Source organism: Micromys minutus (genome assembly GCF_963924665.1).
Source record: "Micromys minutus genome assembly, chromosome: 23".
Classification (NCBI taxonomy): domain Eukaryota; kingdom Metazoa; phylum Chordata; class Mammalia; order Rodentia; family Muridae; genus Micromys; species Micromys minutus.
Genome location: NC_137958.1, coordinates 13,435,900 through 13,452,833, shown reverse-complemented (window position 1 = coordinate 13,452,833; position 16,934 = coordinate 13,435,900). Strand labels below are relative to the sequence as shown.

Genomic DNA, 16,934 nt, shown 5'->3' with positions numbered 1-16,934 from the left:
TCTGATTTTCTAGGATTCCAGGCTTCTCTTACCATGATTGGCTAGAAGAAAGTTAATGTACAGTTCTGTAGTTTCTAGTACCTAACTGCCTCCCTCTCTGCTTTCTTTGTCTCTGTCATAGGTGTGTGTCCTTCATTTAGCACTTATGGTAATCGAGAAACATTTTATCAAATATGAACTCAAACACTTTTCATGTTGTTACATAAGGTAGTGAACTATAATGACTCCCCCGAATTGGCATGTTTGAATTTAGTTGATCCATCTTCTGGCTTTGGGCATTTAACCATCTCTAGACACTATACAATGTTTTCTGGGAAAATCATATATGTGAGATCTTGAGTGTAATTTCTAGTACCTCATTTTTTCTTTTATCCAGTAAAGATAATTTCTGTTTTTTATTGGTTTATTTCTCTGTGGTTCAAGGTTGACAAGGTCTTACAGTAAAACACTAGTACATTTTTTATAGCTTCAATTTCTTCTTTTAAATTAATGTTCAATGAAAGTTGTGGAAATCTATATGGCCAAAAAGATTTAGGGGGCTGAAGAAATGGCTTAGGGGTTGAGAGCACTGCTGCTCTTCCAAAGGACCCCAGGTTGGTTCCCAGGCCTCATATCATGTGGCCCACAGTGGTCTCTGACTCCAGTTCCATGGGATCACACACCATCTTCTGGCCTCTATTATCATACATACGTGTGGCATGTACACTTACATATACATACATTTCATAACAAAAGGATTGAGGAGTCTATTGGTTTTATTTCAACCTTACCAACATTGTGTGTTTTCATTTAAAAGTATAAGGATAATGAGAAAGTCCTTTTTGTCTTTTGTCTTAATTGGCTTATTAGAAGCCAATTAATTATTGGCTCATACTGTTCTTGTGGATTAGTATTAAGTTCACCAAAGTAGTTCTCTCTCTCTTTCCTTCTCCCCCTCCCTCCCTCCCTTTCTTTCTCTGTCTTTCCTTCCTCAGCCTCTCAAAGGCTGAGATTCCAAGTGTGTTCCACATGCCTGGTTCAAAATCAGACATTGTTAATGTATTTAATCACATGTTCAGTCGTTATAGATTCCTGACCCAGAGAGTAGGAAGTCCAGGGAGACCTGAAGCACTCCTGCTTAGGACAAGTGCTGTAAATCCTGCAGTCTCTTGGGTGCAGGGTTCCTAAGCATCCAGGAAGAGGATGCTTGTCTCCTGGGCTGTTCATACAGACTTTGCTTCCATACTTCTTCATTCAAAGTGTTTTGAAGCTGCTTTAACTAGACAGAACAAGAGTATAATCCACTGCCTGGTAAGCACAAAAGGTACTCCTTCTCCTTGGAGCCCCTCAGTACAGATAGATGCCATCATTTGCTGGCAGTCTAAAATACTGGCACAGCCACAATGTAACAGCTCACTGTTCTGAGTCATTAGAATGGTTGGTTTGGGGGAAATAAGGCACTGCTCCATGGTGGTTCTGGATTGGGGATAGGTTGCAATACACATTTAAAAGATCCGCCCACCCTTGCTGTAGCTGGCATCATTAGATGTAAGCTATTACTGCATTCTCCCAGTAGAGGGCCAGGAGCAAACTCTGCCCATATTCCTACCAGTCTGACAAATTGAAAACTCCAAGGAGGGAAACTACATCCTAGTAAAAACAAGAAAATACCTAAGCAAGAAAACCAAAAGAAGAAAGACACACAGGCACAATTCTACCTCTGAAAGCAAAAACAGCAGAAAATAGCAACCAATATTCCTTAATATCTGTTAACATACATGGACTCAATTCCCCAATAAAAAGACGTAGGCTATCAGACTGGATACATAAACAGAATCCAGCATTTTGCTGCATACAGGAAACTCATCTCAGAGACAGACAGACACTATCTCTGAGTAAAAGGTTGGGAAAAAATCTTCCAAGCAAACGGCCCCAAGAAATAAGCTAGAGTGGCCATTCTAATATCGACTAAAGTAGATTTTCAACAAAAAATTATCAAAAAAGATAAGGAAGGACACTTTTTATCCTTACAGGGAAAATTGGTCAGGAGGAACTCTCAATCCTTAACATATATGCTCCAAATACAAGAGCACCCATATTCATAAAAGAAACCCTACTAAAGTTCAAAAAATACATTGCACCCCACACAATAATAGTGGGAGACCTCAATACCCCACTCTCATCAATGGACAGATCATGGAAACAGAAACTAAACAAGGACAGAGTAAAACTAGCAGAAGTTATGAACCAATTGGAATTAATAGACATCTACGGAACATATTACTCTAAAACAAAAGAGTACACCTTCTTCTCAACACCTCACGACACCTTCTTTAAAATTGACCATATAATTGGTCACAAAACAAGCCTCAATAGATGTAAGAAGATTGAAGAGGAACAGCAGAGATCCAGGGACACAGGCCTGGTCAGACTGTGCTCCGAGTAGCCCTGGAGCAGAGAGGTCTGTGCCAAGCACACAGAACTTGTGCCCTGCCCCCCCCCATTGGTTTAGGGAGCAGGAATCCTGCTTTAGGGTGTCTGTTTCCACACGGCGGCCTGTGCATGTAGAACAGGAGCTCAGACCATCTACCACCAGGAACAACAGAGAACCAGGGACACAGGCCAGTAACAAGGGAGAGACAGAGAACCAATCACTGACAACAAGACCACTCACTTATAATCAGAGACAACAAGATGGCAAGAGGAAAGCAAAAGAACATATCCCAGGGAAACCAAGACAACCTGGCAACACTAGAACTCAGCTCTCCCATCACAACAAACAGTGGAATGCCAAACACTCCAGAAAAAGAAGACTCAGACCCTGAATCATACCTCAAGATGATGATAGAGATCCTTAAACAAGAACAGGAAGAAAAGAATAAAGAATTAGAAGCTTTTAAAGAGGAAACAAACAAACAAACAAAAAAAAAAAAAAAAAAAAAAAACCACTCAAAGAACTCAAAGAACTAGAGGAAAACAGAACCAAAGAGATAAAGGAATGAAAGAAGGAATTTAAAATGGAAATGGAAATAATAAAGAAGACACTAAAAGAGACAACCCTAGAGGCAGAAAACCTAAAAAAGAAATCAGGAGTCACAGATGCAAGCATCTCCAACAGACTACAAGAGATGGAAGAAAGAATCTCGGGGGCTGAAGACAACATTGAAAACATAGACAAAACAGTCAGAGAAGATGCAAAAACCAAAAAGCTTCTAACCCAAAATGTCCAGGAGATCCAGGATACACTGAGAAGACCAAACCTAAGGATAATAGGAATAGAAGAGGGTGAAGAATATCAATTAAGAGGCACAGTAAATATCTTCAACAAAATCATAGAAGAAAACTTCCCTACTCTTAAGAATGAGATGACCATGAGCAAAAAAGTAGCCTACAGAACTCCAAATAGGTTGGACCAGAAAAGAAACTCCTCCCAACACATAATAGTCAAAACAGCAAGTGCCCAAAGCAAAGAAAGAATACTAAAAGCAGTAAGGGAAAAAGGTCATATAACATATAAAGGCAGACCAATCAGAACCACACCCAATTTCTCAACAGAGACTATGAAAGCTAGAAGATCCTGGACAGACATCATGCAGACCCTAAGAGAACACAAGAGTCAGCCCAAGCTGCTATACCCAGCAAAACTCTCAATCACCATAGATGGAGAGACCAAGATATTCCCCCTCAAAAACAAAACAAAACAAAACAAAACAAAAAAAAAAACCAACTAAATTTACACAATATCTGACCACAAACCCAGCACTACAACGAATTATAGGTGGAAAACCCAATACAACGAGGGGAACTACATCCTAGTAAAAACAAAAAAACTCCTAAGCAAGAAAACCAAAAGAAGAAAGACACATAGACATAATTCTACCTTCAAAAGCAAAAATAGCAGGAAACAGCAACCGCTATTCCTTGATATCTGTTAACATAAATGGACTCAATTCCCCAATAAAAAGACATAGGCTATCAGACTGGATACATAAACAAAACCCAGCATTTTGCTGCATACAGGAAACTCATCTCAGAGACAGACAGACACTATCTCTGAGTAAAAGGTTGGGAAAAAACCTTCCAAGCAAATGGCCCCAAGAAACAAGCTGGAGGGGCCATTCTAATATCGAATAAAGTAGATTTTTACCAAAAGTTATCAAAAAAGATAAGGAAGGACACTTTTTATCCTTACAGGGAAAATTGGTCAGGAGGAACTCTCTCTCAATCCTTAACATATATGCTCCAAATACAAGAGCACCCATATTCATAAAAGAAACCCTACTAAAGCTCAAAAAATACATTGCACCCCACACAATAATAGTGGGAGACCTCAATACCCCACTCTCATCAATGGACAGATCATGGAAACAGAAACTGAACAAGGACAGAGTAAAACTAGCAGAGGTTATGAACCAATTGGAATTAATAGATATCTATAGAACATACCATCCTAAAACAAAAGAATATACCTTTTTCTCAGCAACTCATGGCACCTTCTCCAAAACTGACCATATAATCAGTCACAAAATGAGTGTCAATAGATATAAGATTGAAATACTCCCATGTATCCTATCAGATCACCATGGTCTAAGGCTGTTCAATAACAACAAAGAAAACAAAAAGCCCATATACACATGGAAACTAAACAATGCTCTATTAAATGATAGCAGGATCAAAGAAGAAATAAAGAAAGAAATTAAGGATTTTCTAGAATTTAATGAAAACAAAAACACAACATACCCAAACCTATGGGATGCAATGAAAGCAGTACTGAAAGGAAAACTCATAGCTCTGAGTGCTTCCAAAAAGAAACTGGAGAGAGCATACACTAGCAACTTGACAGCACAGCTGAAATCTCTAGAACAAAAGGAAGCAGATACACCTAAGAGGAGTAGATGGCAAGAAATAAACTCTGAGCAGGAATTGACCAAATAGAAACAAAAAGTAGCCATCAAATAATCAACAAAACCATGAGCTGGTTCTTTGAAAAAATTAACCAGATTGACAAACCCTTAGCCAGACTAACTAGAGGGCAAAGAGAGTATCCAAATTAACAAAGTCAGAAATGAAAGTGGAGACACAATAACTGAAAATGAAGAAATTCAAGTAATCATCAGATCCTACTATAAAAGCCTATATTCAACAAAGCTGAAAAATCTGGAGGAAATGGGTGAATTCCTAGACAGATACCAGATACTAAAGTTAAACCAGGACCAGGTAAACCATCTAAATAATCCCATAACACCTAAAGAAATAGAAGCAGTCATTAAAAGCCTCCCAACCAAAAAAAAAAAGCCCAGGTCCAGATGGATTCAGTGCAGAATTTTATCAGACGTTTATTGGCGACCTAATACCAATACTCTCCATTTTTTGAGCCTACAATAACCCTCATTCCTAAACCACACAAAGATCCTACAAGGAAAGAGAACTTAAGACCAATCTCACTTATGAACATTGATGCAAAAATGCTGAACAAAATCTTTGCAAACCGAATCCAAGAACACATCAAAACGACCATTCACCATGATCAAGCAGGCTTCATCCCTGGCATGCAAGGATGGTTTAATATATGGAAATCCATCAATGTAATCCACCATATAAACAAACTCAAAGAAAGAAACCACATGGTCATCTCACTAGATGCTGAGAAAGCATTTGACAAAATTCAACACACCTTCATGTTAAAAGTAGTGGAAAGAACAGGAATCCAAGGCCCATGCCTAAACATAATAAAAGCAATACACAGCAAACCAACAGCCAACATCAAACTGAACGGTGGGGAACTTGAAGCAGTCCCACTAAAATCAGGGACTAGACAAGGCTGCCCACTCTCCCCCTACCTATTCAACATAGTACTCGAAGTTCTGGCCAAGCAATTATACAGCAAAAGGAAATCAAAGGGATACAAATTGGAAAGGAAGAAGTAAAAACATCACTATTTGCAGATGACATGATAGTGTACTTAAGTGACCCCAAAAATTCCACCAGTGAACTTCTATAGCTGATAAACAACTTCAGCAAAGTGGCTGAATATAAAATTCACTCAAACAAATCAGTAGACTTCCTCTACTCAAAGGACAAACATGAGGAGAAAGAAATTAGAGAAAAGATACCCTTCACAATAGTCACAAACAATATGAAATACCTTGGTGTGACTCTAACTAAGCAAGTGAAGGACCTGTATAACAAGAACTTCAAATCTCTAAAGGAAATCTAGGAAGTTCTCAGAAAATGAAAAGATCTTTTATGCTCATGGATTGGAAGGATCAACATTGTAAAACTTGCCATCTTACCAAAAGCAATCTACAGATTCCATGCACTCCCCATCAAAATTCCAACCCGATTCTTCATAGAGTTGAAAAGAGCAATGTGCAATTTCATCTGGAATAACAAAAGATCTAGAATAGCAAAATCCATCCTCAACAAGAAAACATCTGTGGGAATCACTATCCTTGACCTCAAGCTATATTACAAGGCAATTGTGCTAAAAACTGCATGTTACTGGTCCAGAGATAGGCACATGGATCAATGGAATAGAATAGAAGATCTAGAAATGAGCCCTCACATATATGGTCACTTGATTTTTGACAAAGGAGCTGTAAACATTCAATGGAAAAAGGATGAAAGGATGGCCTCTTTAACAAATGGTGTCGGTCCAACTGGCATTCAGCATGCAGAAGAATGAAAATAGACTTTTTTTAAATCTTCTTGTACAAAGCTCAAGTGCAAGTGGATCAAAGATCTCCACATTAAACCACATACACTGAAACTATTAGAAGAGAAAGTAGGGAAAACCTTAGAACACATAGGCACAGGAGAAAATTTCCTGAACAGAACATCTAAGGTGCTCTAAGGTCAAATATCATTAAATGGGACTTAATGAGATTGCAAAGTTTCTGTAAAGCTAAGGACACTGTCAAGAAAACAAAATGGTAGCCAACAGATTGGGAAAAGTTCTTTACCAACCTCACATCAGATAGAGGCCTAATATCCAAGGTATACAAAGAACTCAAGAAGTTAGACATCAGAGAATCAAACAACCCTATTAAAAACGGGGTACAGACTTAAACAAAAAGTTCTCAATTGAGGAATATCGAATGGCTAAGAAGCATCTAAGGAAGTGCTCGACATCCTTAGTCATCAGGGAAATGCAAATCAAAACAACCCTGAGATTCCACCTCACACCAACCAGAATGGCTAAGATCAAAAATTCAGATGACAGCAGATGCTGGAGAGGTTGCGGATATAGAGGAACACTTCCCCCACTGTAGGTGGGTTATAAACTGGTACAACCACTCTGGAAATCAGTCTGGCGATACCTCAGAAAATTGGACATAGTACTACCTGAAGACCCAGTTATTCCACTTCTGGGCATATACCCCAGAAAACCTCCAACATACAACAAAGACACATGCAGCACAATGTTCATAGCAGCCCTATTTATAATAGCCAGAAGCTGGAAAGAACCCAGATATCCTTCAGTAGATGAATGGATACAAATTTGTGGTATATTTTCACAATGGAGTTCTACTCAGCTATCAGAAACAATGACTTTATGAAATTCTTAGGAAAATGGATGCATCTAGAGAATATCATCCTGAGTGAGATAACCCAGTCACAATAGAACAGACATAATATGCAGTCACTGATATTTAGATACTAACCCCAGAAAGCCCTAAACACCCCCAGAAACAACTCACAGACTATATGAAGTTCCAGAAAAAACAAAGGCCAAAAAAAAAAAAAAAAAAAAAAAAAAAAAAAAAGAAAATGAAAAACCATATTGCTTAATCTTTACCCACTAAGTAAACTTTGACTATTTCCAGGTTACATCTTGTTTTACATGTACTTTATGCTCATTGTAACTAGTAAGATTTTAATGAATACTATCAAACCTTAAAAAAAACCCAGTACTGACAAAAATGCATTCATATACTTTTATGAAAAAGTTCTTAAAATCTGTACATTTTTTTAAAATAAAGTTGTTCAATTTAAAAAAGTAAAAGGAAAAAAGAAATCTCCAGAAACTTGTATTTAGCAATGGTTTTATCTCAGATTATCTTAGTAAAGTTACAATCCACAAAATGTCCTCACAATAAATTCAGAGCCAGTAGATATGATACAATCCACCCACCTAGATAAGACAAACTGTCCAAGATATTCATAACTACCTGTAGCTATTCAGAGCCACTCAGAGGTGGATCATCTTCGTCCTCAATCTTGCCCCTCTCTTCCTCTCTCTGACTTCTCTCCCCCTTTCCAAAACTCTGTTCCTGCCTATCCTTTCTTCTCGTTCAATCACAAGCCTTATTTTATCTTATGCCTGCCTTCACCTTCATAAAGATAGCATTCTATGGGGAATTATGATTTTCCAAAGTTTGGATTGCATATGTGTGTGTCCTGGGAGAGTTACAGTGAGTTCAATTAATGTTCTGGACATAATTTTATGATACCTCAAGGCAGTGTTGTTTATTATTCATAGAACCTCAGGGTAGTGAACTAATTCTTGCCATTTCTATAAAGATTGGATAGCTTGACTTTCTAACTGCTAGCTATAACAGTGAGAGCCAGACCCAGCTAGAAAATTATTATTTCTATTCCTTTCTTATCAGGCACACTGGGCTGGCATATGCTTCAAGAAAGCTAAGTGTGAGATAGGTGGCCATAATTAATGATCACATTTAAAATCATTCAACCTATTTAAAAATAGAACAGAATGGCTGATAAAATTCCCCAGTTGGGTCAAAGAAGTGGATTTTTTTCCAGATTCTGGAGCAGGAGGAAGATTATTTATATTCATGAGACTTGAGTAAGATAGCCATATGCTTGCTGTCTTACTGCACAGCCTCAGGGATTCCAGTTGTTCGCCACATGTGGGGATGCTCCCACACAATGCTCTTAGTTTAGAATGCTGCCTTTCAAACTTCTGTCTACGAAGACGTTTACTATTGCATTCTATATATATTAGACGTATTTCTGGATTTCTCTGGACAGCAAGCAGAGGTTGAGATGAGAGTCGCTGAGGATCCTAGGAAGACTGCCTTATTGGCTTTGCTCCTGTGTCCTGGCTCAGAGAGTAAAGGGGTCTCTCAGATTGGGCCTCCTCCCCTAAGATACTGATTAATCTGCAGAAGTAGGACCAAAGCCAGAGGGTCTTTGAGAAATGAGAGGCAGATGCTTATTGCTAGCAGCAACTTGCAGATGAGCCAGTACCATAGGCTCATTTTGCTGTGTTTCTGGATCAACTGGAAATCTACATTGTAGATGGGAAGGTCCATCAATGTAACTGGCCCTTTTGTATAACTGATAGTTGTGATTATTTGCCTGTGGTAATTACTTCATGACATCTTCAGAGACAAAGGGAGGTGATTTTTGAAAAAGAGATGGTAATTCCAAAGTTAAGATATTAAAACTCCCCTTTGTACAGGGGGAAAAAAAATGCTGTTCGGCCATTCCTTGAAAATCTGATTACTTCGTAAACCAGACCCTAATGACCAGCTAAGCTTATAGATATAGATTTGTTCACAAAGTCCTCTTGTCTATCTCTGAAGACTTGTTTAATTTATATCTTGTTTAATTTGTGCCTGTATGTTTATATGTGTACACTATGTATGCGGGTGCCTGCAGAGGCCCCTTGCATCCCTGGAGCTGGAGCAGTATAGAGTTGTCCCCTATTGGTGCTGAACCCAGGTGTTCTGTACGACCAGCATATAAGAACACTGGAAGCTAGCCATGATAGTGTAGACTTTGGATCCCAGCACTCAGGAGGCAGATCTCTGAGGCCAACTTGGTCAACAGAGAGAGTTTCCGGCTAGCCAGGGCTACACAGAGAGGCGGTCTCAAAATAAGCAAAAAGCCCCACCTTTCCAGCAGGTGGTGAGTGTGTCTTAAAAGTGTGGTTCTCATTTTGCATTGTTTTTATGGGGACATATTTGGAGCCCTCCCAACTCTACTTTAGCCAAGTTGAGTGCTCTGGCCATACCTGAACACCACATGTGGTGCTGAGCTGGGCTGATTGGGTGGGGAGGCCTACATGCTATCTTTTTTTCCTTCTTCTTCAAGGTGCAGCATCTAACATTTTTTAAAAAGTAAAATAAAAATAAAACAAACACTACTTTTATTCTCTGGGCCAGTGAGCAGGTTGGCATCCACTTCTACTCTGGGATTCCTCAGAGATGGGCATTCTCATTTCCTGTTTCTGCCAACTCACAAGAATCCACAGAGCATCTTCATCCGCCTTTAGTTACCAGGAAAGGCTCAAGCCCCGTTTTCAACCGTTAGCGATGATCCGTAAGAGTCATCGCAGGAACTTGAAAAACTCATGAGGCTTTAGACCACTCCCCCAAACTGTTTAAATTCAGCAGATGGCAGGGTTTCTTCTAATGGGCTGCTGAGGCTGGAAAATACAAAGCTGGAGGCCGCTGTCCAGCGCAGACAACAAAGGGCTATTTGTCTCTCGGCTTTCCAAAGCTGATCCAAACCCCACGGTCTGTTCTGGGCTCACGGGCTTTGTTCACTCACAGCTGAGCATCCTGTCTGCACCCTCCATTTGTCCTACTTCTGTGGGCCTTGTGCCTTTCAGTCGTCTCTGAACGCTGGCCGACTAAACACCGCGTTGCCAGCCTCTGCCAGTGCATTTACCAACAGTAAGAGAGCACAGAGGTTACACTAGGCCAGCAGACTCCAGAGATCCTCTCTATTCAAGTGGGAATATTTCTGGGATCTCCGATTGACACTATTTCTTACTAAGTTTTAATTTTGGATTGTTTAGAATGCACATCTTTTGTCTTCTGTTGGGTGACTTTTCCTGGATAGACATGGACAAATGTCCCCTTGTTTCAGATGGGGCATCTAAAGAAATAATTCTACCCAGGTAGAGCTTGGTGAACCAAGTTGTTTATTGGATCACCTATAAGCACTAGGATGAGATCCCCGGCCAGCTGCATCAGTGCGTCCCTAGAGTCTCTTCTTTATCAGCTACTGCTTATTTATGCATAATGATAATTAATTATGCAACCCGGGAAGGGTGTTCCCAGTCTTGTGAGTCTCGTTACCTCCCTGGGCTTTGAGCCTCCCTCCTCCCTCCAGGGGAGAATGCTGCAATTTAGAACAGAGGCTCAACACCTTTTTATTCAGTGGTCTAGTGTAAACAATGCCCCCAGGTATATCCTTGTGTGTGCACTCAATCACAGGGCATTCTAGCACCCTGAAGAGTATTCATGCTCACAGTGTTTTTGTTATTTTTGGTTGACTCAAGACTGATAAAAAAACAAGCTCTAAGATGTATTTATTTATTCATTTGTGAATGTGGGCTTGTCTGCGTGGGTGTGCAGGCAGAGGAGGGCTTGTGAGAGTTGATCCTCTCTCTCCACTCTATAGGGCTCAGAGATAAAACTCAGGTCAGCAGGCCAACACAGTGAGCCATCTTACTGGCCCCCAAAATTTTTGTTCTTTATTTTAAATAAAGAGAAGGTTTGTTTGTTTGTTTTGTTTGTTTGTTTTTTAAGAAGCCAAAGAGAAAGAGTATTGGTCCTAAAGGGACCAAGATCTCTCTCTGGGTAATACTGGGGTAAATCATCACAAGGTGGAATGCTGTGGCAAAGCAGGCAAACCTATAGCCAAACTGACCACTAGATGACATCACAACACCAGCTAGTTTTCTGATTTAGGCACTTGAATTTCATGGTCAGATATAGGAAACTAAAAAGGCTGTAGAGGTAACTGCAGTATTGGTCTGTTAATTATGATGATGACACCAAAGAGTAAGATTAATTATTGTTTTAAATTATTATTACGATCACTACTATTATTACCAAAAAATACAAACTAGGGAGGAGGGACAGGTAAGCTAGGTGTGCTATAAATAAAGGCCAGGAGTCATCAGAGAGAAGTTAAGTAGAAGGACCCAGCATCCCATCTACCCTGGGAATACATCTCAGTGTTTAAGGTTCTGAGATCTTCCATCTCTGAGAGAAGGGGACATTGGCTATGTAGGCCTTTCAGGTTTCTGCATCGACGTATACAATATCACACAATGTGCTTTATTGAGACTCCAAAATCTATGTGAAACCATTGTCCTTTCAATAATAATAGCTCATCAGCCACAGTTTTGTTTCATATTAAGCTTTTGTGCATGTGTGTGAAGTATATTTAAGTTCTCACTTATTTTTAACTTCTTCCCCCGCTTGTAAATTTACTATTCAAAGAATTTCATATATGTATTTCCCCTGGTTAAGTTTTACATCATGACAAACACTATGGCTGAAAGCCACCCGGGATAAAAAGGTTTAAGTGCAGTTATAGCGATCTTGCGGTTGTAGGGAGCACACGGTTATAGTGAGCTCACACTAATAGTGAGCTCACAGTTATAGCAAGTGCGTGGCTGTAGGAAGCTCGCGGTTATAGGGAGCCTACGATTGTTGCGAGCATGCGGTTATAGGGAGCACGCAGATGTAGTGAGCTCGCGGTTATAGGTAGCACGCGGATGTAGTGAGCTCGCGGTTATGGGAAGCTCGCAGTTATAGTGAGCTCACGGTTTTGGGAAGCTCGCAGTTATAGTGAGCTCACGGTTATGGGAAGCTCGCAGTTATAGTGAGCTCACGGTTACAGCGAACACACGGTTGTAGGGAGCACCCGGTTATAGGGAGCTCGCGATCTTAGTGAGCTCATGGTTATTGGTAGCTCGGAGTTATAATGAGTGTGCGGTTATTGTGAGCGTGGTTATAGCAAGCCCGAGCTTATAGGGAGCTCACGGTTATAGGGAGCACATGGTTGTATTGAGTACATGGTTGTAGCGAGCTTCTGGTTATAGGGATTACACTGTTACAGCGAGCTCGCGGTTATAAGGAGTGCGCAGTAACAGGGAGCCTGCGGTTTTAGGGAGTGCAGAGTTGTAGCGAGCCCGCAGTTATAGGGAGCACTCCATTGTAATGAGCTCACGGTTATAGAGAGCCTGCGTTACAGCGAGCTCGCGGTTACAGGGAGCGAAGGTTATAGGGAAGGCAGGGTTGTAGCGACCTGTGGTTACAGGAAGCCCGTGGTTGCCGCGAGCCCGTGGTTTCTGTGAGCCCATGGTTATAAAAAACACAGGGTTACAGGGAGCCCGCGTTTCTAGGGAACGCTGGGTTACAGAGAGCTTGCATTTACAGTGAGTTTGTGGTTGTCGCGAGCCCGCGGATGCGGCGAGCCCGCGGTTGCGGCGAGCCCGCGGATGCTGCGAGCCCGCGGATGCGGCGAGCCCGCGGATGCGGCGAGCCTGCGGATGCTGCGAGCCCGCTGATACAGGGAGGGAAGGTTATAGGGATCGTGTGGTTACAGGGAGCCCGTGGTTGCAGGGAGCCTGCATTGATAGGGAATGCAGGGTTACAGAGAGCCTGCTTTTATAGTGAGTTCGCGGTTGCCGCGAGCCCGTGGTTGCTGTGAGCCCGCGGTTACAGGGAGCGCAGGGTTACAGGGAGCCGGTGGTTATAGGGATCGCAGGGTTACAGAGAGCTTGCATTTACTGCGAGCCCGTGATTACAGAGAGCCCATGGTTACAGCGAACCCACGGTTACAGCGAGCCCGCAGTTACAGCCCCGCGGTTACAGGGATCCCGCGGTTACAGGGATCCCGCGGTTACAGGGAGCCCGGTGTTATAGGGAGCCCGGTGTTACAGGGATCCCGCGGTTACAGGGAGCCCACGGTTACAGGGAGCCCGCGGTTACAGGGAGCCCGCGGTTACAGCCCCGCGGTTACAGGGATCCCGCGGTTACAGGGATCCCGCGGTTACAGGGATCCCGCGGTTACAGGGATCCCGCGGTTACAGGGATCCCGCGGTTACAGGGATCCCGTGGTTACAGGGAGCGCAGGGTTACAGGGAGCCAGTGGTTATAGGGATCGCAGGGTTACAGAGAGCTTGCGTTTACTGCGAGCCCGTGATTACAGAGAGCCCATGGTTACAGCGAACCCACGGTTACAGCGAGCCCGCGGTTACAGCGAACCCACGGTTACAGCGAGCCCGCGGTTACAGCGAACCCACGGTTACAGCGAGCCCGCAGTTACAGCCCCGCGGTTACAGGGATCCCGCGGTTACAGGGATCCTGCGGTTACAGGGATCCCGGTGTTATAGGGAGCCCGGTGTTACAGGGAGCCCGCGGTTACAGGGATCCCGCGGTTACAGGGATCCCGCGGTTACAGGGAGCCCGGTGTTATAGGGAGCCCGGTGTTACAGGGATCCCGCGGTTACAGGGATCCCGCGGTTACAGGGATCCCGCGGTTACAGGGATCCCGCGGTTACAGGGAGCCCGCGGTTACAGGGATCCCACGGTTACAGGGATCCCGCGGTTACAGGGAGCCCGTGGTTACAGGGAGCCCACGGTTACAGGGAGCCCGAGGTTACAGGGAGCCCGCGGTTACAGGGAGCCCACGGTTATAAGGAGCCCGTGGTTACAGAGAGCCCACGGTTACAGCGAGCCCGCAGTTACAGCCCCGCGGTTACAGGGATCCCGCGGTTACAGGGAGCCCGGTGTTACAGGGAGCCCACGGTTACAGGGAGCCCGGGGTTACAGTGAGCTGGGGTTATAGGGAGCGTGCGGTTATGGGGAGTACAAGGACATAAGGAGCTCATGGTTATAGTGAGCCCCTCCCCCCCGTTATAGGGAGCACACGGTTGTAGTGAGCTCGCACTTACAGCGAGCTCACAGTTATAGTGAGCTCACACTTATAGAGAGTGCTCAGTTATAGTGAACGCACAGTTATAGTGAACGCACAGTTATAGTGAGCACACAGTTACAGTTCATCATGATGGATCATGGCAGGAACTCAGAGCAGGAACCTAGAGGCAGGAATTGAAGAGGAGGCTGTGGGGAAAGAGCATTTACTGACTGGCTCTCTCTCCGCCCCCCTCAGTCTGCTTTCCTCTGGGTCCCCAGTCCACCTGCCCAGAGACAACAGCTCTCACATGGCCTGGACCCTTCCATGCCAATCACCAATTTAGAAAATGCCCACAGGCTTGCCGTAGGCCAGTGTGGTGGGAGAATTTTCTTAACTAAGGTTACCTCTTCTAAGGTGACTCTCACTTGGTTCACTTTGACAAAAAAAAAAAAAAAACCGCAAAGCCTACAATCTGATAAAAGCCACCCCTCATCTCTACCTCCTTCCCACCCCTACCACTCCCCTCCCAACTTCACGAGGTTCTTTAAAATTCACCGAATCAGTGCTGCCAAAATGTTCATCTATTGCTCCATCCAGTGCAACAAGGGCACCCTCTCAAGGGATGCATCCCTGGAGCAAACTGGCACACTCCCTTGCTCAGCTACTGGGGACTGCCCAGCTAATGACTGCTATCGCTCAGTAGACAGGGTGGCCATTTTGTATGCCCCTCCCCCATCCATGCTGACTCTTCTGGCTTGGTCTTGTGCAGGTTTGTGCACACATTCACAGCTGCCGTGAGGTCATGTGTGCACAGGCCCTGTCCTGTCTGGAAAACATGGTTTTACAGTAGTTCTCCACCCCCTCTTGCTCTTGGCAGCCTTTCTGCCCCCCCCCGCCCCGAGTGTTGAGGGGTGTGGATCCATGAGGTAGATGGCTAAGTTCTCAGAATTGATGAGTACTTTTATCCTGGAGTAATATGCGTAACATTTTCTAACACCGTGGAAGCTAACCAGTACACGCAGATAATTTGATCAGACAGGAGCAATGAAGTTTCCAGGTCTGTACTGGCTTGACTTTTCCATGTCCTATTATCTGAATATGTGGTGTCTTTGGCAATAAGGGTCTTAGCATCAAGTTCTGGAGGGTAGCCACTAACAGAGGCAGTAGCTTAGTTTTTGAGGGGATGCATGGGACCCCCTGAGCATACGTTCTCTTATTTTCTTGAATTCTATTAGAACTGTCACCACAGTAAGCATCAGTTAGGCCAGATATACCTCTAGCCCTGGTCAAATACTTATATTTATCTTGATACGCCTACATTAGAAAAACCAATTGATCCCAGTGAGGCAGGAGAGTACAGTGGAGGGAACACCTTTGTCACCAAGGTCGACGTGTAACAGAGCACACATGAGACAGCCTGTGCTATGTGAAGGGCCTCATAGCCCAGGATAGTCCACGTGCCCTTGTCTATTTTCTTGTTCTAGAACACAGGAAGCTAGAAACCCCAGGGGGAGCTTACTAGACTCCCATATCTACAGATAGCATCACAATATTTTTACCATTAAATATACATTAGCACAGTGTATTATTATTTAAAAAATGGTTATGTTCTTTAAGATAGTGTGATAACTAATAATTCAGAGATGCGAGAGCCAGCTAATTCCGTTTGGGAGAATCTAACACTTACTGTGAAAATGAGTTCATGTCATCATTTTGATTCCTGGGTTTTGGAAGTGAATAAGCCTAGAAGGGAAGCCAGCCTGTTCCAATTGCTCTGAGTTACCGGCACATCTCTGATGGGACATAGTGTGGTGACACCACCCAAGCCAGGAGAACTGCTCTCTAGGGAGGAAATGCCTTGAGTACTGGCTTCCTGCTGAGCCAAACCAACTAGAGAAGTCCTTAGTTTTGGGATGCGAACTGGAGTTAAACAGGAAGAAGAGAGGCTAGGCTCTTGATTTGCAAATTCTCACGGGTGCCTCTGTTCTGTAAAAGATGGAGTTGCTCAGAAATGCCAACACCGGAGAGGCATGGATGTGAGGCATGGGGTCCCTGCTACAGGAGGAAGCACGGTGCCTGCCTTTCAGTCTGATGCCGTTTCTGTCTCCAGGTCCACAGCTTGAAGGGCTACTGGGCAAAGCTGAACTCCAACCTCGAGTATATTAAGTATACAAAGCCTCATTTGCACTACCACAACAGCGTCGTGAGGAGAGAGTGGTATAACCTGATCTCTGAGGAGGTGAGCACACAGCCAGCAGCTGAGGCTAGACCACAAGGCTGGCCCATGCTGGCCCATGCTGACTGTGCTGTCCTCCGTCACCACC

General features: G+C 43.3%; 1 protein-coding gene across 1 annotated transcript in view; it reads left to right on the top strand.

Moving 5' to 3' along the window:
- GSAP (gamma-secretase activating protein) overlaps positions 1-16,934 on the top strand; it is a 93,764-nt gene that overhangs the window by 58,960 nt on the left and 17,870 nt on the right. The window contains 1 exon segment of the mRNA XM_080936069.1: positions 16,721-16,849. Within this exon segment, the coding sequence (XP_080792195.1) occupies positions 16,721-16,849 (129 nt within the window).